General features: G+C 39.7%; 1 protein-coding gene across 7 annotated transcripts in view; it reads left to right on the top strand.

The window, feature by feature from the left end:
• DLG2 (discs large MAGUK scaffold protein 2) overlaps positions 1–22,296 on the top strand; it is an 839,012-nt gene extending 816,716 nt beyond the window's left edge. For all 7 annotated transcript variants that reach the window (XM_054576362.1, XM_054576359.1, XM_054576358.1 and 4 more), the window contains 6 exons: positions 5,779–5,829; positions 6,819–6,920; positions 9,320–9,492; positions 11,551–11,660; positions 16,835–16,926; positions 19,003–22,296. In XM_054576362.1, the coding sequence (XP_054432337.1) occupies positions 5,779–5,829; positions 6,819–6,920; positions 9,320–9,492; positions 11,551–11,660; positions 16,835–16,926; positions 19,003–19,109 (635 nt within the window). In that variant the 3' untranslated portion in view covers positions 19,110–22,296. The remainder of the gene's footprint in view (positions 1–5,778; positions 5,830–6,818; positions 6,921–9,319; positions 9,493–11,550; positions 11,661–16,834; positions 16,927–19,002) is intronic.
• The last annotated feature ends 467 nt before the right edge of the window (positions 22,297–22,763 follow it).

Genomic DNA, 22,763 nt, shown 5'->3' with positions numbered 1-22,763 from the left:
TCTTCTTTTTCACATGGCCCTACTTTTTTTTGATGTTCAGTTTTCAATTTTTAAGTGTTATACTTTTATCCTGTAGGCACAGGTATAGAAAGGAGAAGCATCAAGCCTTGTTTTTTTCAATCCTTTTCATGGAAAATATATATAAGAACGGGCTTTTCCTCTGGAAATCTTTTTAAAGAGTATTTTAGAGGCCCCTCTTTTCTCTTTCAGAGGTGGGAATGTTCTTCCTAGAATCATTAATTTATAAAAATTGGGCCAATGCTTTCAGCTGCTTGACAAGTTTTGGTAGTAATGCTCCAAGACTCCATCAAATAATACTTTTCATTCTCAAATAGTAGATGCACATAAGTATTAATTCAGTGAATAAAGGGAACACTTGGAAGCAGCTTGAAGTACCTATGAGAAAAGAGAAGAGTTGGAACTGGGCTTTAGGATATTGCTACAGCAAATGTGGAGTCTAATAATCTATATTGGTTTGGGTATCATCTGAGGTTACAGAAGGTCAGCCTCTCAGATTGCTTTCTTTACAAATGAACACAAGTGAGAAGAGCCTTTGTCATGGCTTTGAGGAATATTTCTTTCTCTAGGATGGAAACATGAGGAATTCCAGAGGAATTTTAATTTATTTATTCATCATCTACTACATGTCATGCTCTATTTATACACATCATAGGACCCAATATGAATCTCAACCAACACTGAAACTCCACACACATCGAGAGAGAGAGAGAGAGAGAGCAATGAATAAACAATGCACAAAGCTGTGTCGGTTTTTAGGGTAAAAGTCTAGCCCAAGAAAAGCGGGAACTTCAGAGGTTATTTCAAAGAGAAAGTGGCCTTTGAGCTGAGCTTTGGAAAGATGAGGTGCGTACTAGCTAGATAAGTTGAGAAAGAAACCTTCCAGGCAAGTCAGGGCAGGAACATGAAAAAAGGCACGCAGGCTTGGGACAGACATTGTTTCCAGAAAGTATCATTTTGAAATCAAAATGGCCTGCATTTTCTCTTGTATTCCTGGCTATTGCTACAATTATGACTGCTTTATGCTTTGTAAAGAGAAGAGTAAACAAATACTTAAAAGACCCTTTTTTCACTGATGTCTAGGTGTTATTTTTACCCTGAGAATCATTCCAAGTCCACTCTAGGGACAAAATGGCTTTTAAAAATGGCCAGTGTTTAGAAACAAAGACCCAGGCGACTATGTGTTTCACAGTTTCAGAGGGCACCCTTCACACTGCATCCCGGAGTTAGAATTTTAACAACTTTACTTGAAAGCCTCATGCATTTCCTGAGACACTCACATATGTACACACACACTTCAACAAACCTCAAGTTCTAATAAATAGCTCAGAGCTTTGCTGCACCATCTCAATCATTATGGAATAATTATTTTTTTCAAAATCCAACTATACTGAGCACTACCCAAAATGCAGTTAATTACAGTGCACATTGCCTAATTATGCAAAAATGCCACCTCAAAACTATCTTAATTATGGGCTAATTTCAGATTTCTGTCTGCCAACAAAGTAGTACAGCGCTAGCTTGCTTTTGTGGTGGTTTTATAGCTTAGCTTTCCATTGCCCTTGTGGTGGGATGCAGCGAAGTCCATGTAGGTATAACGAAGACTGCAAATCTCTGCAGCTGAAGACTTGCCTGCCTCAAAGCTCAGTAAAGCTCTTTATGTCACTGTGGATCTGGGGGAGCTGACGATTATCCTTCTAACCCATTAGTGCTCCTCAGCTAAGTGGGATTTTTCAAAACTAGAATCTTGAAGAAATCATCTGAGTGAAATTGAAGGCCAAGGAGGAGACCCAAGACTTGTCCACTAGAATCAAAATGATGCCCATGTTCTTCCCCTTTTCTTCACTCCTCAAGTACTGCCCTTATATTTCCTCTAGTTGTTCAGCCTTTGTAAAGCAATTTTTCACATCTATTTTCTCATTTGATTTCTGTAACAAAGCTATGAGACACATCATGTAGTAATACTTCATTTTACAGGTGAGGAAGGTGAATCTCCAAGAGGCGACACACCTCACTGATACGGTGGCGCTGCGGGTCCAACCAAGACACTTTAATTCTGAATCTCATACATTTCTACTCTTCCCTGTAGTTTGTAACCGGGGCTTATTCACATTTTACCTGATACATTTCAACAACCTCACCACCCTCCCCCCATCAAATTAATACAAGCTGCAACATTTACACCACATTAACCTGGTTCTAAGCCTGATGTTAAGGTCCTGTATATATATAAACTGATTTAATCTTCTAACAATTCCGTGGAGATTCACTATGTGATCTCAAAGAAATCACTCAATGTCCTCAAACCTCTGTCCTCTCCTATGTAAAATGAGTTGTTTGGGTTAGAATAGAGATGGGAAGTAGATTTTAATCAAGATTCCAACTCTGACGGATTAGTAGTATCTGCCTGAAGAGTTGTTCTGAAAGTATTAGGGCCACCTTAAGGCTCAGCAGTAATGCAAGCAACAACCCATTTGTGACGCCTGTCAAGGACATGGGACGCCGGAGTGGCATCGTGTGCCATCTATAAACCACATGAGCGTGAAATCCTTTCTTAACACTAACTTTCTATGGCTCTATGAACCTAATTTATTCTTAGCAATCATCAAATGCAGGCACTAAACTCTAAATTTAGAACATTAAATCTACGTAGTCTTCACTTCCCTCCTCTCTCTATTCTACTTAACCAAAAATTCCAAAAGAACATCAACTTGCTTTTCTCTATCTTGAGGGCGTATCAAGATCTTACTCCAAATCCCTCTTATTGCAACGTTCTTCCAGTTCAAAAACCAGGTGTTTCAAAGAGAATTGTTCCAGAGGCCTCGCTAGGTTCCTTCAGCTGCGGGTGCCAGCACACAGCTAGCTGCTCTCCCACTCTCAGCGGCCCAGTTGCAAAAACAAGACCAAGTAATAGTTGGTATCTTCTTGTGAGCTGTTATTTACAAGTGCCAACACCCCAGGAAGGAAAAAATAGGAAACCTACTAAGAATGACTATTTTATGGAGATAACAGCAGCATTTTTTAAAGAGTTGATTTTTACTTTTAAGAGCTGATGTTTCTTGTCTTTTTGAGACAGTGTCATATTCCCAACAAAGAGTCAAAAAACATGTTGTTTTAAATCTTGACTCCACGACTTACTATCTGAGAAAACAGGCCTCATTATAATCTCTGGGCCTCCACTTCTTCACCTATAAAAGGAGTTATTGTCAGAGTATGTACCTCAAAAGAAATGGCCTTGAAAAGGAGAAGCCAATGGGTGTGAAAGCCCTTTATGGCCCAGAAAAGTGCCCTACACACTTGGATTGTCCTTCCTTCATTGCTGTGACTTTTTCCCCTCCTCCTCTTAGTCTCCATTACCCATAGGGCTTTTCATTCTCAAACATGAAAGTGAAAATTGGTTCACGGAGCCGAATTCAGTTATTTTGTGATACCAGCTGCCATAGCTTCCCTGCAGACTTCCTTACATAGCATCTGATTGTCACAGGGTCATTAGAATTGGAATGAGCCTTGACATAAGGGATATTGCCATTGCAGTCTGCCAGTATCACTGCTCTGGACAAGAAGCAGTGTCTTGTACGAGTTAGAAAGTAAACTAAAAAGCAATGGATAAACAAAGAACTACAGGATTGTGTAGCAAAGTCGATCAAAGCTATGTTGCTTTGGCCTAGTTTTCTGAATCAGAAATTATACATTCTGAAACCAACTATCTTATTTAAGGTTTGCCTTTAGAACGTTCCATCAGAATGATTTGCAAGACCATTGGAAAGAGATTCCTGTGGGAACATAACATGTTACGTTCACTTAAAACCACACTTCCCAAAATGAAAGCACATAGACAGGAACACAAAGCAGAGCCCTCCTTTGGCCTCATTGCTATCCTGTTTTATACCACTAAAATCAGGATGAAAATTCATTGACATCTTTCTTTATATTACATGCTAAGGACACAGGAGTAAGTGAAACCCAGTCCTTGCCTTTATGAAGTTCCCAGCCTAGTGGAGAGGCATTAAAGATTACTTGGTTTTTAAAACTTTTATTATCCCGTGGTTAGTATTCTCCATTCACATATTAATCATTCCACCTAGATTTCTCTGTAAAATTAAAGTCTAACATGGGCACTAAGAATGCCAGGCCACTACTACTAAAGCTATATATTTTCCCCAACCATTTATACCTATCTTGAATTCCTGTGACCTCTACATCTCAGGCTTTACTCTCAATCAATCTTTTTTTTTTTTTTTTTTTTTTTTTTACCTAGCCTCTCTAAATGTCAGTAGTTTTATTTATTAAAATGCCTCATTTTTCCTGAATTAAAAAAAAATGTGAATCTGACTCTTCGCATATCAAATCCCTGCCCAGATGGGGCAATGTCTCCCGAAGACTTCTGGGGGAAGCTAGGAGTAGATACAATTTAGAAGGAACTTGAGGCCCACTCTCCATGCCTCTAGGAGGCAGCTTGGCCTAGTGGTGCCATTCGGAGAGTGGGCCCTGCTTGAGGGTGAGGTGAAGGGTGCCTTAGGCCAGGAGCCATTTTTCATGCTTGTAAATGTAACACAGCGCCACGCAACCCCACTCCCCAGTCTCCAGGGAAGCCATCTGTACTTCACAGCTTTGTCCACATACTGCCTAATGTCCCCATATCTGTTGTTAGTATCAAACTGTGATATTAGCTCCTTTTATGAAATGAACACACCTGGTCTGATGCTGTGGCTTTTGAAGGAGGAACATGTGGCTCTGACAGACTGACAGGGGTGATGGGGAGGTAAAGCAAGGAGATTCCTTGCCCTTTGGTTTCAGGAAAAACTACTTTGTAGCACACACCTCCTTTACAGTATAACAGAGAGAAAGTTCTTTTCAACAGCCCTAAACTATTTCCCACCAAAGGATAGTCCGTCTTAGGCCTACAGCAAGTGAAAGAGCAGACCCTTCTGGATTTGCAGCTGAGTCAGCCTAATGCCATGCCCGGGTCATCAACTGGGTGCAATTGATGACTGAAAAAAATAACTGCCTGAAACCAATTTACTTTCCATGGTCCTTTGTTGACTTGAGGCCCGTCATGAATCAGAAAACTTGTAGCAAATGCTATTGGAGGGGCTGACACTTTTACTACATTGTCTTTCTTGGTTCTTTTCCCAAAGTCTCACAGCTAGATTTAAAGGCAATTATCACCAGTGACTCAGGCGACTCCTCAAGTTTTTATCTTCTTGAATTGACCCAGCATTTTCCAGATGAATTAACATTACAATAAAATCCTCAGTGTCTTTTAGCAGATGCTGATGAAGTTTCTGTATCATAAATGAAACAAGCAGACACCTGCTTTTGAATAATGTGCTTCTTTGGGAAATAAAATAAAAGATGAAATAAAAGGCCCAGAAATTCTGATAATGTAGCAGCGAACTATCAGATGGACTAGACTCCTTGAACTAGACTGTTTTGTTTCAAGAAGTAACACTGGGTGGAGAGGCCATGATGCTCCATTTCTCAGTGCCAGACAGAAGGCAGTCTCATAGGTCGTTGCCCTGATGAACTATAGACAACTAGCCTCCATTCATTCCCTAGAGGTAGGACCATAGATAACCTGACACTATAATAGTGCTAAACAGTTTTATGAGGGTGGAGGGATTTTTGGAATGGTTCAAGAAGAGAGTAAGGAAAATTAACCCTGAACTGTGTCTTTTCACTGCATTTCAGAGCAGGGCTGGTAGCTGTGGTGTATGACTGATTGTTAGTCCACTGTAATTTTTCTTCTTCTCTTCTCAGGAGGGCAAGAAGACTTCATTCTTTCTTATGAGCCTGTCATAAGGCAGGAAAGTAAGTTTCCCAGCATGCTCTGGTTCCTGACTTCCAGGCCCCAACTGATGACACCATTATAGGAGGGAAAAAATGAATAAGGAAAATAAACTCTGCTTAATACTCAGCAGTCCCCAGACCCCGTGCTCTCTCCTTTGCCCTGTTGCCAGCAAACACCGCAGACTGTGAGCCATGACAGCTCCTGAGAGTGGGCAGTAGCCCTTCCAGATGAGTGGTCCTTGATGGGTGGGACCACATCCAAGTCCCTCAAGAGCCCCACCTATAGTAGTAGGTAAAATCTCCCGGGAAGACCACTCAGTACAGAGAGGGGCTTCCTCTCAGACCTGTCCTAAGAGACAGGTCAGCTGTGGGCTGCCCAGAGCTTGCGTTTCCTTTTCCTGGAGGCATTTACACAGGAGCTAATGGCTGTTGTACTGCAGAGGAAATGCAAGCGTCAGAGGCGGTGTTGTACCTAATGAAATTTGGAGTTCCGTCTCACCCCACCATGCAAAGGCATTGGGAAAACCCCACCGTGCGTAAAGAGTATTTTGAGCTGAGGAAGAGAAATTATAAAAACATAAGTTGTCATTACTACTAACAATTATTTTTTAAATTCATTATCCAAACAATGGCCGAACAGCTGCTTGGGATCTTTTTTCTCCCACTGAATCGACTCAATTCAGTAGTTGTTTTGACATTGTGTAGGCAGAACCTAAGAGTAAGCAAAAGCCCTCCAAATGCTTCCTTTCATTGACAGACACTGCTTTTGCTTTTTCCTGTTAATAAATTCCAGAAAGTAGCCACAGCCAACAATTTGAATTTTAAACACACTGAATGTTAAACATCAATTTCCCCATGCAGGGCTGTATGGGCAATTTATCCAATAAAGTAATGCCCTCAGCAATTCTTACTGTTTGGCAATTTGGGCCTGAAGAACCACCCTTGAAGGTCAATTTTGCAATCACTTCCATGTCTTTCTCCTCATCTGCATCTTCCTTTCCCCTCTGCAGTAAACTATACTCGGCCGGTGATTATCTTGGGCCCCATGAAGGATCGGATCAATGACGACTTGATATCTGAATTCCCTGACAAATTTGGCTCCTGTGTGCCTCGTAAGTATCACTTCTCTCTTCTCTGGAAAAAAACACTTGGCTCCTTTTGACATGATATAGCACAATTCTCTTCCTCCAACAGTCTCTCCATTGATTCAAATACTATCAGTAGCCTTTTAGCCAAGCATCTTACTTAATTTTCTCTGCCTAATGGTTTTCATCTATTCAGCTATATATTGTTCTCTATTTAGTGAGTATAATGTATTCTCCAAACTGACTGTGTGCCCCCAAGAAGGCAGAATGAATCCTTTCTTTGTAACTGTGATAACATTTAAAATTGCATAGGATTATTGATAGGCATCAGTATGTTCTCATAGATTGATTGAAATGCCACTGAAGAATCTTTTCCCATAGAATAAGAGAGATCAGAAACAAAGCCATAAGTTTAAAGCATCTCAAGATGACTTAGGACCACATGTTAATCCAAAGATAAAATAGCTTTTCCCCTGTGTTTTGAGAGTCCCAGGTATTGGGAGGATAAAGACAAGAAGGTGCATGAAACTTTAATTTGCCTACCCTCTAGACCGTTACAGACTTTCACTCTACTTTCTTGTCATTACGGACAACTATCAGGTCTCCTGGTCCCTCTGAGTGGAGCCCTGTAAAATCTATCTTCTCTGCCTCCTTCCACCCCATGACACTCCCCCACTCACCCACTTCCATCTCCATTCCCACTGTCACCTTAAAATGCATAGAAGCCTTCTGTCTATGTAGACAGACCGGAAAATTTTAATTTATTAGATAATTGAGCTCTTATATCTGGTCCCGACAAATATTTCTTTCTCACTCTACATTTTTTAAGCTTTATGCTTTGAAGTGTTGCTTACGTTTCAGTACTGCAAATGTCACCTGGAACATAGAAGAATAGAAGGCATTGCATGTGTGCAGTGCGTGGACAGAAGGGAACTGGGATGACTGCTGTACCTCCTGAAACGGCTGCCCCCGAGGGCTCTGGGAAGAGATCCTGCCATGAAACTGATCCCGACAAAGACTAGATAGACATGGTCAAGTCAAACCCTAGTCCAGTCAGAGTGACCTCCAGTGTGTTCCTCCAATTCTGAAAGGGAAAAACAAAACAGAACGAAACACACTATCTTCGTTTTCTCCTCAACTTTGCACATCCCTCTTTTACTCTTTTTTTAATTACTAGCACTATATTATGATAAATACATGTTCATTAAACAAAACTTGGAAAATGCTAAAAATAAAGTTAAGCAAGGAAATAAAAAACATACAGAATTCCCACACCATACCCAAAGATCACATTGTTAATATTTTCTTAGATTTCCATCTATTCATTTTTCTATATGTGCATTTTCTCCCATGGTTGGGTACATATTAGATATATACAGTAATTATTTTTTTTGCTTAACATTATTTAAAATTTTATATAACTATTTTAAATAATTATTATGTCATAATTAAGCATTCCTCCTTTATGGGTATTTGGTGTTTTTTTACTTTTCACTACTATGAATTGTAATTAAATGTTATACTCATTTATAATTTATAAACTAATATAAATGAACATCTTTAAGAATAAAATTTTAGATGTTTTGATAACTTTCAAGATAGAATTCTAGAAATAGCATAACTAAGTCAAAGATTGGAAATATATTAACATTTTTTATTTATATTGATAGATCATTTGCCCTTCTCTCTCTTCTTACAAAGAAGATATCAACTCTATCTTCTATAATTAGAGTTGATCAACAAATTGTATCAACTCTAATTATGGTATCTCTTGCCATAATTAGAGTTGATAACCTTCATTTCCTCCTTGACAGTGATGATCTAATTTTATATCTTTTAAAATTCCAGAATATGTTTATACTGTATGTCCATTTTTTTTTCCTGGTTTTATGATACATTTCCTTGCTTCATTGCTTGTCCCATAATCTTTTATTGTGTGTTGGACATTGTGATGCTACCTTACGAAGAATCTGGATTTTGTTATTTTTCTTTTTAAAATATTAAGTTTTCGTTCTGGCAGTTCATAGTTTACTACAGATCAGCTTCTTCCAGTGATGACTTGGTGAAGATGAGTCTAGAGGAGCCTTCCAAACTGTGACCTTTCTAAGGCCACTATATGATCTCTAGACTCTCCATTTAGAAATGAAAGTGGAGTGAATATATTTCCCCTTATGTGTTTCTCTTGTCAAGAATCACAGCTCCGCACTGCCTATTGTCTGATGCCTGAAAATAGCCTTCCATATATTTTGTCTAGCTTTAGTTATTTATAGTAGGAGGCTAGGGCTGCTGCCTGTTACTATGTGCTTCATATTACATATTTTTATAAATCTCTGTTGAAGGTGTGGTGAAAAAAATAAGTATAAAGGAAGTTTATGAGTATAACTATACAACCTTAATTGTACTGTTTTTTTGTTTGTTTTATAAAGATACTACAAGGCCAAAGCGTGACTATGAGGTGGACGGCAGAGACTATCACTTTGTTATCTCCAGAGAGCAAATGGAGAAAGATATCCAAGAGCACAAGTTTATAGAAGCTGGCCAGTACAATGACAACTTATATGGAACCAGTGTGCAGTCTGTGAGATTTGTAGCAGAACGGGTATGTCCACCAATCATCTTACATCTCCTTTGAAGAAGGGTCCCAGGTGGCAAACTGAATATTTTGGTCATGACTCTTTCCTGGTTACAGTGGTAAATTTTGATTAAATATTCCTTTTAAGATCTGAGTATGGTCCTTAATCTCTGTTCTAACCTCAGTACCATAAGCTGAGTGACTTAGTGGGGAATGGGTAGAATATAAAACTAAAGGCATTTAACAGCTTGAAGTTTATGAAGATTCACTTTGTCCTTGACTTTGATCCCAATAAACACCATTGACTTTATTGAGGAAGTTTCATTACTCTTGGTTGTTTAGAACAACATTCTCAATTCTTTTTATTAGCAAGAATTGACATCTTATCTCCCTGAAAACTTCAGGTCCTCTTGATGGAAGGGTAGATAGGTGGGACAACTGTCTGGTCTGCTGCTGGCAAAATTCCAACTTACAGGTGGTATAGACGCTGCATTGCCATACTGCTGATAATTTTAAGGAACTGGAAAAGGGGAGAACATTCAAAAGAGAATAGGATAGGAAGGCACATGAGTGCAGCTTTAAGATATACCTATAGAGAGATCCTGATGTGTAAACAGAGAAGTAATTTCACAGGAGAAATAAAAAGAGTCAAGAGCTAATTATATTTGTCATGTTTTTGATATTTGTCAGGTTGAATTCATTTGATACATCTTTCCCTTCCCTTCCCTCCCCCTGCTCATGTACTGGTACAAAAATTAAATAAGAAATTTTAATGTCCATCTATCTAAGAGATTGCATCTAGTTCCCTCTATATCATAGTGTTTGTAGTCAGTTTCCTGGGTAATTGCATCTATTTTCCTCTTTGAGCTTACAGATATAACCTTTGTTAACTTAAAACATTCTGGCTGGTAAATAATCAAATAGCATTTAGAAATTTCATGTAGATGTTGCACTTCACAGAGGGCAAACTTGGAATTTATTACTTAAGTGATAAAAGCTTGAACCATCTTAGTGCATTTCTCCATTATATCCTTGTTTCTCAAGTATTCATGGACTCTGTTCATTTTCACTTAAATATTATCGATGAGTTTTTATTCCCTATTGTTGATTTAAGACTGTTTCTATCTGCACGCTAAGCTTTTTCTCTTCTCACGTAAAGTTCTGGTAGCATCGGGGTAATGAGGCCATTTCTCTACAGGAGGTAGAATATGATGTGTGGTAAATATATCTACTTTTCCAGAAATACTTTGTAAAGCAACTTCTTGCTCTGAGCACTCATTGCAGTGGAAACCAAGTTAAATGAGGTGTGCCATAATGTAATGGGGTTTTTCTTTGTTAACAAACAAGAAATTAACATAACCCGTGCAAGCCTCTTCCTCAGCATTTAAGATACAATATTTAAGGTGACTCTTTTTGTGAGCGTCGTCTGCTAGACTGAGGATATCAAGGTCAGGATACATATCAGCACTCAACAAATGTGTATGGAATTGTTCTAAATTTACATGATTACCATGTCTCCAAATTAAACATCAGGCAGGGTCAGACAACGAGGTGTCTGTTTATTCCAACCAGCAATTCTGTGAGTGCTCAACTTTGTGTTTCAGTCCTCCGAACACTGAGACTTCGGGCAGGTTAGTTAATATTTCTTAGCCTTAGTTTTCTGTTCTGTAAAATGTGGTTGGTAATACCTACCTCATAGATTTGAGAATTTCTTCTTGACAGTTGTCTTCAGAGATGGTTTATGAGCTTTATGAGAATAGGCCCAGTCACATTACACATGGCTACATATCTTCTCTGTACAGAGCATCTGGTATTTATTTAAGAAAACAAAGTTAACTAAGATAACACATGTGGACTGTCTATCCCAGTGGCAGACCCTTTCTAAGGGGGTAGTAAATATGCCATGGCAAGCATTCTGTGATGACCTGTGTATCAACTTTTACTTATGCTGTGCAGTGATCCTTTTCAACCCTCAGAAATCCATTATCCCTTATCTTCCCCCAAAACACACATTATTTTCAGTGGGTGTTGCATTATGATCACTTTTTCTGGATTAACTCCATATTTTTCTTCTCTTTCTACCAGGGCAAACACTGTATACTAGACGTATCAGGAAATGCTATCAAGCGGTTACAAGTTGCCCAGCTCTATCCCATTGCCATCTTCATTAAGCCCAAGTCTCTGGAACCTCTCATGTAAGTGGAGGCCACTGGAGGCCTTCATCCAGCCCCCTGTTCCATATGACACAGTACATTGCTAACAGCTCTGTCACAAATGCTTACAAATGGGAGATGCCATTGTTGATTTTTTTAAGCATTCTCTTTTATGAAAGCTAGATTAAAGTTTCTGAGCCACTACAGACATAATGTCAGTAATTCCTTAAATGTCTTCACTAATGTTTCTTTACTTTTATTTTTACTTCACAAGTTGTTTTTTGTGTGGGTGATTGTTTTGTTTCGTTGTTGTGTTGTTTTGAAGGTATGCTGACTTCATTTGGTTTGGTTGTTTGGTTTTGTTTTCCAAATGATAAGTAGCATCATCTTCGAATTGTTTCTTCCTTGTAAGGCCAATTCTATTGGTAAATCTTTTTAAATGTGTAGGTCTTTAAAGAAGGAGTAGACAATGCTTTAGACTCTTTTCATTGGCATTTCATTTTGTTGTGTCATAGAATTCTTATGTTCCTTAATTAGAAACTCATGAATATAGACCACTATCCTTAATAGGGAGTTTTCTTTGTAGCTTGGCAGTAAAATACCTATTACTTAAACCAACAAACATCTCCATACTTGTACACATTTATGAACAAAGAAAAATGCATGATTTTTTTATTATTTTATTTTTCAGAGGACTTGTAAAATATATTCCTTCAAAAATCGCTAAATAAATTGGGCAGATATTTCTGATCTGACTATAAAATAACATATTTTCCTTGGCAATTTGATAGAAGTTTTTGGCATTACTTTATAGACAATTTCCTTACAAAAATGAAGCAGCAGTAGCGATAAAGGCAGCAGAGCAGAGGCTAAGAGTAGGAACCTGAAACTGATCAGTCCAGGATTAGTTCTTTGATCTGCCACTGATCGGTTCTGTGACCTTTAGTTCCTCACCTCTAAACTAGGCACATTAAGAACACGTACCTCACAGAGCTAGTGTAAAGACTAAATAAACAAGATCATGAATGCAAAGTTCTTCATATGGCCTTTAGCATATAGTAAGCACTTTCTAACTAGTAACTATTATTGCTATAAAATATCTCAAGTCCTTTTATTATATTGGAATAAAGCTATTTTATCATTACAAAACACACAAACAGCACAGCACCTTTTCCAAGAGGTTGCAAGAGTTAATGCTTGTGTGTCTGTTGCAAGAGCTTTGCTCAAATATGCCTCCATTTGGACCTCAGGACCTCAGAGTGTTTGACAGGGTACAGAAGTGAACCACTAAGTGCTGGAAAACAGTAACAGTGTTCATGGAAAGATCAAAGAAATTACTTAATCGGGGAGGTGAGAGCAGTTACTTACAGAGGATATCAGCTTCTGCCGTCTTCTCTGGGAAGAAGTGAAGCAAGCTGCAGTAGCTGGAATTGCAACCTAAGAGAATTAAATTAAATACAGAATGGGTCTCTGGGGAAATTGCCAGAGCTATATCTTAAAAGCAGACTATATTCTCATAAATAAAAAATAGACAAAGTTTTTTCTCCTGGTTTTCTGTTTGTTTGTTTTTAAGATTTTATTTATTTACCTTTAGAGAGAGAAAGGAAGGGAGAGAGGGAAAGAAACATCAATGTGTGGCCACCTCTCACGCACCCCTGACCAGGGACCCAACCCACAACTCGGGCATGTGCCCTAAACTGGGAATTCAACTGACAAGGCGACCCTTTGGTTCGCAAGCTGGCGCTCAATCCACGGAGCCACATCAGCCAGGGCAAAAAATGGACAAAGGTTTCACCAGCATGAAAAAATAAAATCAAGAGGTCACCCACAATTCAGCCTCATGAGTTTCATGAATTTAGATTTTAAAATTTAACATAAACAGCTTTGCCCATAGATGTCACATGGAAAAATATGCATCAACAATAAAATAATGGTTCTTGATAATATTATCCCTGATGGCATGTATTAAATTTCTCCTCATGTAGGATACTACGCAGGGCATTGCACAAAATGAATTAAGCAACCACAAATTTCATTATATAAGAGTAATTTATAATCTTAAAAGAGCCTCATAAATATTGTTAGCAATGCTAACGTTAATAAGAAGAATAGAAAAATGGCCTTCACATCCTGGGAACAGCATCTTAAAAGCCTGTTTTATAAATAGAAAAATAAGTTTCACATCATCAACACACAGCAGGATAAATGACTTCCCAGGAAGTGAGGCCTGAGGGAAAAACAGCAGTGGCACATTTGGTTCCACGTGATATTGGGAGACAGTCCCATCTGGCACTCAGTAGGAGAAGGTCTACTTCCTTCCACAACTATGAGATGACTTATTTAGTTTTGCCTTAGGACATTGTCACAGCCACTTACCACCAAGGAAAATTAAACACACTGAAGGCTGGATTCCTCCCTGAGGACAACGAATCTGGCAGAAGTGGCTGCAGCCACATCCCTAGGTCTTCAGCGCAGTAAGAGTGACATCCCAACCAATATGCCCTTATTCATAAATTCTGCATGTTTACTTTCCAGTTCACTCTTTTCCAAGCGTTTTACTTCAGGAACAAAGCTGTCCTGAGTTGCTCCCTCCCCGGAGAGAGTGAAGGCCAGGTCAGCTGGAACAAGAACATGGCTGCTGTCACATTTCGGCATTGATACATCATCACACACGTTATTGCTCAAGTGCATCTCCCACATCAAACCACAGAGCTTATTAGCACACATATAGCTGACTCTTCAGAGGAGCATGAAATCAGGGGTGTGTCTGGAAGAGATGTTCTTTTTACAACGTGCCGCCTCTGACTTCTGTCCCCTGCCCCACCTCATGCTAACAAGAAGCTTCCCTGGGTTTCTTGGCCTTGTCAGCCTCAGTCTGCTTTTACCTTCTTGCTCCCCTGATGGCCTGTGTTCACTTCTGTCTTCAATTGTAACATAATTATATTTATATGTCTAGCTATCCATTCATTCATTTATCCACTTACTCATTCAATGTGCTGAGTCAGACTCCTTGCCACATGCTGATGCACAAGCCATGGTCTCTGCCCTCAAAAAAACTCATATGTTAGAAGAAAGACAAAGCAAATTCATACATTAGAGAATTAAAAACCTAAATTCAGTCATTGCTACAAAAAGTGCAAAGGTAATCCAGAGAAAACAGGCTAGCATGTGCCAGGGAAGTCAAGGAAGATCCTGGGCTCCATGATTCCTTGACATCTGAAGCAAAACACTGTCTTTCTGTGCAGTGTATCCCTTGGTGTAGCCCAGCGTCTTCTGCACCAAGTGACAACCTCTCACAGCTCCTAAGGCTCATGCTGTTTGGGGAAAAGATTACAGACACCCGTCCTCAGGACAAAATGAGTTTATTTCAACAAGAAGAGTTCAAGAAATTTTTATTTCTTTATATTGCAGCCATCAGCATCATATCCAGAATCATGTTAATGTCTGACTTCAGGGGTTTTTTTTTCCAAATAAGGCTCTTTTGAAAGAAAGACTTGGTATAATGGAAATCCTGTTTGACTAAAAATTGGTTTAGAAAATAAAAAACTTTGAGTCCTTCCATTGAATTTACTCTTTATTAAATGTACAACCTTAGGCAAGTCTCTTTACTACTTCAGGTCTCAGTTATTTGCTCTAAAAAAAAGAAATGATTAAGACCACATGCCCCAGATCCAGGTCTCTGGCTTCCTCAGTGGCAAGCGAAGGCAGCAATGCCTTTGAAATTCTACATGCACCTGTGATGCATCCTGATGGACCAACTAAAATGTCTGTGCTCTTGGCTGGACTTTTAGCAGCCCCGTGAAGTAACACTGATATACTTACAATGATCATAGGCAATGATTGCAGGCTTTGATTAATAAAATGTTTTTGAGTAATAAAAAAATGTAAAGATAAAATAGTTTGTATTTAGTAAGTGCAATTTGGCAAGCAAAAAATTAGCACTAGAGGACATGGGAAGATAATGCTACCACTGATCAGGAATCAGTAGATCAGATTATTTCCCATTTTTCTCTCACATCAGTTTGTCTTTGAGACTAGGTTGGACTTAAATAAACTCACAATGATTAGGCAGTACTTAAATACAGTTAATGATACACTAATGGTGACCGAAGAAAGGGACAGAGAACCTCAGGCATAATTCCTTTACACCACATTCTATCAAAACAAAAATAAACAAAGGGAACATTGGAGATTCTTCCTTAACAACTCCCTCTATCCTGGCTCACTATTGGATATTCCTTGCTTATCATCTATTTGAAAATATTTTGGTCCCCATGCTTTCGATTGTTACATTCCCTCTGTGTTCATTTTAATTCAAGCCTTCTCCAGCAGCAGCCTGAGGTTCCATCTGATTATAAAACACATTTCGGGGCTCTGGTTGCTACAGACACACGTGTCGTTTGTGGAAGCTGAGCAGCAAGAGCTGCAGAATTGCCTCTTAGGCTGAAAGACACGCCTAAGGGGCCTGTCACCTCTCCTCTAATTCTTTGGAAGCATGTTCTGTTTCTCCACTCCCCATAGTTTTTCAGCTGCACATTGAAGATGAGCAGCAGTCCTTGGGGGAGCCAAGAAATCAGGGCCTTCTGTACTCTCAGGACCTGAGAAGGTCGAGTCGCAATCTCACAGATATAATGAGGTCCCAAATGCTGTGAAGTCCCCTCTCTCTGGCCATCTCTTTTCCCTGCAACCACCCCTGGAAGATTCTGTTCACTTCTACGGCCCCCATTTAACAGAGGTTGAGATAGACTAGAACAAAGTCCAAGGAAGGGTTACCAGGAAGGTTAGGATTTGGAAATCATGTCCAAGGAGAGAATAAGTAAAGGAAGTAGGACAAAGCTGTGAAGGAGTGAAAACATCAAGGGACACATGAGGGCTTGATTTAAAGACCCTGGTGCCCATCGTGAAGGAAGAAGTGTGGCTCTACCCTGTGGGATTGCAGAGGGCAGAACAGGGCAAGTAACTAGAAATCAAAGGAGACAGATTCTGCTTCGATCCAACGTGGGACCAAGAGACTGCCGTCTAAGAGAGTGTGCGCCCTGGGAGGGAGTCCTTGTTGCTAAAATCATTCCAGCAAAGAGGAGTCCCAAATGAAGACTAGGAAGCTGCTGTTAAGATTATACTAGGCTTCCTGCGGGATTCATTTTTGCCAGACATTTTAATTTTTCAGGCTTTGGATGGTTTCTGTGTGGTCTAATACAAAACCTTCATTTTCCCAGGGAGATGAACAAGCGTCTAACAGAGGAACAGGCCAAGAAAACCTACGATCGTGCAATTAAGCTAGAACAAGAATTTGGAGAATATTTTACAGGTTAGTTCTTTTTTTCTTTTAACTTTTTAAATTTTCAATTACAGTTGACATGCACGGTGGGGCAAAAATAGGTTTACAGTTGTTCATATGGAAAATAATATAATTAATAAATAATAATACAAGAATAAACTCTATATTTTGTGTACTCACAACTGTAAACCTGCTTTTGCCCCACCCTATGCAATATTATATTAGTTTCAAGTGTATAACATAGTGACCAGACATTTATATAACTTACAAAGTGATCACCCCATTAAGTCTAGTACAGGTAAGTTCATTTACACTTAAACTGTGATAAAAGAGATAAATTGCCTAACATTTGGCATAAATGAGGGCCTCATATATCTGGCCCCTAAAACCTCCCTGCTGAGAATCCCTAATTCCCCTCTACTTCACCCATCTGCTTCAGACTCTGGGATCTCCCCGCTCTGAACCGAGCTGCAGCCGCCAGCCTCCAGGTTCCCAGTGGCCCTATCCAAAACCATCGACGGCAGATACCACTGAGCTATCTCCTGCTATTAGGATATTTTAGGCATTGACATTTCATTAAATTATCCCCCTGGTATAATCAGAAAACTTTAAAAATAAACTTTTAGGCCTCAAAATGTGGAATGTCCAAAGCAGTCACTCTTGAGAAGCAAAGTCAGAGCCCCCACTTGCTGCTTCAGTCACCTGGGGTCTGTCTCCCCATTAGTACACGTGGACAGCAGCCTTAAAACACTTGCGCGGGGTTGGGGGAGTGGGTTGAGCAGAGTATAAGGAGACTAAATGGTAATGGAAAAAAATACAATAAAAAAAATTTTTTTAATGCATCAAAAAAAAAAAAAACATGCCTCTGTGTTTCAATTAATTCCCTGTCATGTCTTAATGCAAAATACTTTTCTTCTTTTTAAATATTTCCTTGGAAACATGAAGTTTGGGGAATAAAGGAAGATTTTCTTGTCTTCTACCTTCTGGGTTCTCATATTTTTATGAAACATTGATCAAATACAAAGAGTGAGAAACATTTGTGGAATTTGCCTTACAACTGATAGTTTAAAAACAAGAATTTTCCTCCTGAATTACCTTATGTGAAGTTAGATATTTTATTTTTTATCTTATTCAGAATTGAAAAACACCAATGGCTTAGCAGTTTCCAAATACATTGAATTGGGTAATCTTAAGTAAAATTTCTAACAATAACAAAGATTCGAGTTTTATTTCATCCTAAAAGAGCATCTAGGTAGGACCATCAAGTCAAAACAACACATATTTGACAGTGGCTTATATCCAGGAATAAAATATAGCAATCAACATATGCTGAGGAGTGTTTTCTTATATCTAAACAATGTTTCAGTAGCTATTTCTAACTTCTGTCATAAGGAGAGAGCTGATGCATTTTAGAGATCTAGCTACAAGACAGCTTTTATTTAAAGGAGATAATAAAATGTGCTTAAATCTGCTCTAAGTGACTTAGTATTTTAGATAACACACAGTTTAGCAGTTCATTTATGTTTCCTACTATGTATGTTTCTTATAAGTAGCTACCATAAGATACTCTCAATATGAGTATATGGAGTAAAATTTCACTTTACTAGGTTTCTTGGAGAAAAAATGAGATTTTCTTTTAAAGGTTTTGGGGGCTGAGGAGCTTACCTAAAGTTTCTTCCAAAAACTTTATTATTTCCTCTGTATCTAAAATATCTGAATTTCTGTCCCTGACAAAGTAAGTACAGTACAGAAATATAAGGCCCACTTTCTCTAATAAAGGGGAGCTCATCCTGAAAAATTGATGGATGCCTAGCGCAGGGCCTGGCCCAGAGTAGACACCCATAAAATGTAAATACGTGAATGATTCATTGGCCAGAATAGTCCTGTAGAAAGTGGAAAGACTGTGGCGCATCTATTGCAGATCCAGAACATGCCTTGAAAGCATTTTTTTAATTATTGATGTCACCTTGCTTAAGCAAGTTTTCTGCTTTTTCTTACTAATGAGAAGTAAAAGCTTCCTGATGAGTTTTGTCACTGATTTGAGCTTCTGCCATGTTATTGATAATGAGTCCTAACTCCAGGTGCGTTTGCTTCTGTTTGTTCTAGCTATTGTCCAAGGAGACACCTTAGAAGATATATATAACCAATGCAAGCTTGTTATTGAAGAGCAGTCTGGGCCTTTCATCTGGATTCCCTCAAAGGAGAAGTTATAAATTAGCTACTGCACCTCTGACAACGACAGAAGAGCATTTAGAAGAGCAAAATATATATAATATACTACTTGGAGGCTTTTATGTTTTTGTTGCATTTATGTTTTTGCAGTCAATGTGAATTCCTATGAATGTACAACACAAACTGTGTGAAGCCATGAAGGAAACGGAGGGGCCAGAGGGTGGGACAGAAGACACTGCGGTATGTGGGAAGGCTTTGGTGTGCTCAAGGGGCCAGGCGTGGGGATGAACCTCTGACGGGCTTTGTGCCCAAGAGCTGGGCAGCCTCCTCACCCAGCAGGCGTCCAGAGCTGACTTAGCTGCTGAGCTCTCTGTGTTTTTTGCTTTAAAGAAAAGTTGCCAGCACTTGAACTTCACCAACCTTCCCATTACCCACATCTGTAATTGGTCCACTTCGAATTTTATAACTATGCACATCCTATGATTTCTTATCAAGCAAAAGAAAGAAAGAAAGGAAGGAAGGAAGGAAAAAAGAAAGGAGTCCCTTTGGAGACGGCATAATAGCAGGGAAGGATAAGTGCGTAGTTTCTTTGACTGGCATCTGCAAAGATGAGCATTTCATAAAATTTGCAAGTATATGGAGGACTGACCTTACGGAGAGGAGGGGATTCTACCTGGAGTTAGCTTTATGATTGTTTATTGTCTATTTTGCCATTTATAAAGTGAAAGAAGGCACTAAAGATGAGAATAATTTATACAATAAAAATATATTAAATGTATAGAAACAAATTTCTATAGGTTAAAAAAGTTTTGTGAAATATTTTGTAAAGACTAATTAATTGAAAGACAAACTGTATGCACTATCCGCAGGTGATCAAATTCAAGAACTGAAAGTTGCACTCTCCCTTTTGTTGCCAATGATCCATTAAGAGCATCTGAGTTCCTTCCAAAGTCTGACACAGACTTCTTCCCCATTTACCTCCCATGATCTGCCTTCCCTCTTAGTGATACACTCTCACGGAGCACATCCTTTAATGAGCTGCCCTCATGGATATTTTTGGAAGACATTTGGTTAATGCATTTTTAAGCTGTTGGCTTTTAGAGACAAACTCATGCAAACAAGCTAAAGGGAAGTTTTTGCTTTTCTCTGGGTAAGCAAACGGGGCCTGCCATGCAACTAGTTGAATGACTTTGTTCCCAGTTACTTCCAGACAATTCTTAAAGGATCATTTAGTACTTTGGCCAACCGTGAATAATCAGGACTTTTTTTTTTTGTCTGTTTCACAAGTAACTGAGGTTTTATAACAGCCAGAGATGGTATAGAGTCATGGAGAGATCTCTCCCACAATGCAGTATTTCTTTGAGGAAGAGAGAAGAGAATTATCTGGTTGGGGGTGAGGGGTGTGGACTTGTTTCTGTGTACAAGGCAAAAAGAGAACCATAAGAAAAGACAATTAATGACGTTGAGCTCAACTGATTGAACTGCCTTTCTTGGGGGCTGCACCTGGACTAAGTTCATTTTTTAGCAATTATAATAATGATGATTAATTTTTTTAAAAAAAAGAATGAAGCCTATATCTTACGTTAGGGCTGATGGTGACAGTAGCTTTGCTTGTGCCCAAGGTGTTTAGAGAGAGACTTTTCTGTGATCTCAATAACCACTCAACTCTGGGTTCTATGCAGGCCCAGACTAAGCCCCATCGCCTTATTTCTGGGGTACATCCAGACCTGGCAGGGACTCTGCCACACTGTGCAGCAAACCAGCATGCTGGCTGGTTTGGGAGAGCAAGAGATAGGGCCATCAACAGTGATGGGGCTTCTTCACAGTAAGAACATCAGAGCTCAGACTGAGGGTCTCTTTCCAAAAACAGGCATTGTTCATCTTACAGTAAATACCACTCTGCCTGGCTGCAGTCACCAATACAAACATAAAAAAAGCAAAATTATGCATCTACCTTGTAGTCTTGAGGCTGTCTTTGCCAATGGAAGGGCTGGCAATATATTTTCCCTCTGATGAAAGTTAAATTTCTAAAAATGTCCTTAGATTGCTCAAAATGTTAAAGATGCGACCACGTTTGCCATTTGCCAGTTTCAGGTCAAGGTCTACTTTCATCAGTATTGCTCCCAGCAGTTTTCTGCCACCAGAATGCCATTCCTGATCCCAGCTCTATTTTTAGGCCACCATGATAACTTCTTTGGTTTCTCAACTGAGCATGCAACCATTTATTTAAAGGACTGTCATTAATGAGTAGATGTTTCCGCGGGTCTTGTGATGTGCTTTCCATTTACTATTAAGTATTGCTGTGGCTGAGTACAATCAAACTGAACCACCAACCCTTGGTTTTGTAGTAATATAATTATTTATTTTCCTAGTGTAGATGCTTTCAGATTAGAATTGGCATTTGCACTGATTTTTTTATGTAGATTTATATAAATATATATATACATATATATTGCTTGAAGAATCACCAAGCAAATTGGTGAGAGGGTCTTTTCCTATAGAACTTACACCTCTATTTGTTGTGTTGTCTTGCGCTTCCCAATGTTGAGGTCTCTACGGCTCCAATGAACTGGTGTATTTTGCAGCAAACCTGACAACTGGTGTGGAAATGGCACGAGAGTTACCCAGATTACATCTGGTGCAAATGCACTTGGAGCCTGGGGCCAGACTGGTGCTAACACTGCAAACTTTGTCCGGAGCTCTCTCCAATCTGAAGGCTTGCTGGGGGCGCAATGTCACCTTCACACGCTGGGCCCTTTCGGGAAAGTGCCAGATCGTGTCACTGGTGCTATTTTTCATGCTCTGGTACAATGTGTAGCACCACGGGGGTCTCAGCTTTACCAAATTCAAAATCCCATTTGTCAGCTAATTGCAGGGGCATTTGTTTTTGCTCTTCTCCCATGGGATTTGTTGGCCATGTCTTTGCAGGCCTTTTCTCCCAGCCCCAAGTTCTTGGGTTGGCTCTATCTGTTTAGTGAGCCCACTGTCACGAAGCCACACTCAGGTGTCTGTGAGCTGTCTTAGATCCTACTGCCAGCCCTTCAGGACTCCAAGCCAGGGAAAGCCTCTTCACTCCCCTGGCTCCTGTGTCTGCTCATTCTTCCTTCTGCTCTCCCCTTTCTCTTCCTATTGCATCCCATAGCTCTTTTTGCATAGCTCTCCTTTTATCCTTTCTTCCTGTCTCCTCTAAATTGTTGACTTTCCTAGCACCCTTCCTTACCCCCTCCACTGTATTATTCGTCTCTTTGTCTATCTCTCTTTTATTCTCAGTCTCTTCCTCCTTCTCATTCCTCTGTCCCCTCCTTTACTCTTCTTTCTCTTTTTCTCACTCCTCTGATTGTCTTTTCTCCCATACCTCGCTTCTTAATTTTCTGTCCTATAAGGGCTCATGGCTGATTCAGACAGCAAGTCCATAGGCTGGACTAATGACACAAATACTTCAGGTCACCATTTCACCTACACAGCCCAGAAAGCAAAGCTGAGCGTGAGGTCCTGACCTGGAGCAGCTCCAGCCCGCCTCACGGAGCCAGCCTGCACCGCTGCCTGGCAGTGACGCTGCACGTGCTCTGGGCTCTGCTGGCACCTGGGTGCCCCTCTGCCAGGAGGCTGGTCCAAGCGAGCCCACTCCCAGCACCATCCTGTGGCTCTAAGGACACTCCCTTTCAATAAAGGCAGACGCTGGCCCCAACAATTAT

Source organism: Pteronotus mesoamericanus, unplaced genomic scaffold (assembly GCF_021234165.1).
Source record: "Pteronotus mesoamericanus isolate MK-2021 breed Mesoamerican mustached bat unplaced genomic scaffold, CSHL_Meso_final contig_33, whole genome shotgun sequence".
In the NCBI taxonomy this organism is placed as follows: Eukaryota; Metazoa; Chordata; class Mammalia; order Chiroptera; family Mormoopidae; genus Pteronotus; species Pteronotus mesoamericanus.
The sequence above is the reverse complement of the archived record's forward strand: the minus strand, read 5'-3'. Positions and strand labels throughout refer to the sequence as shown.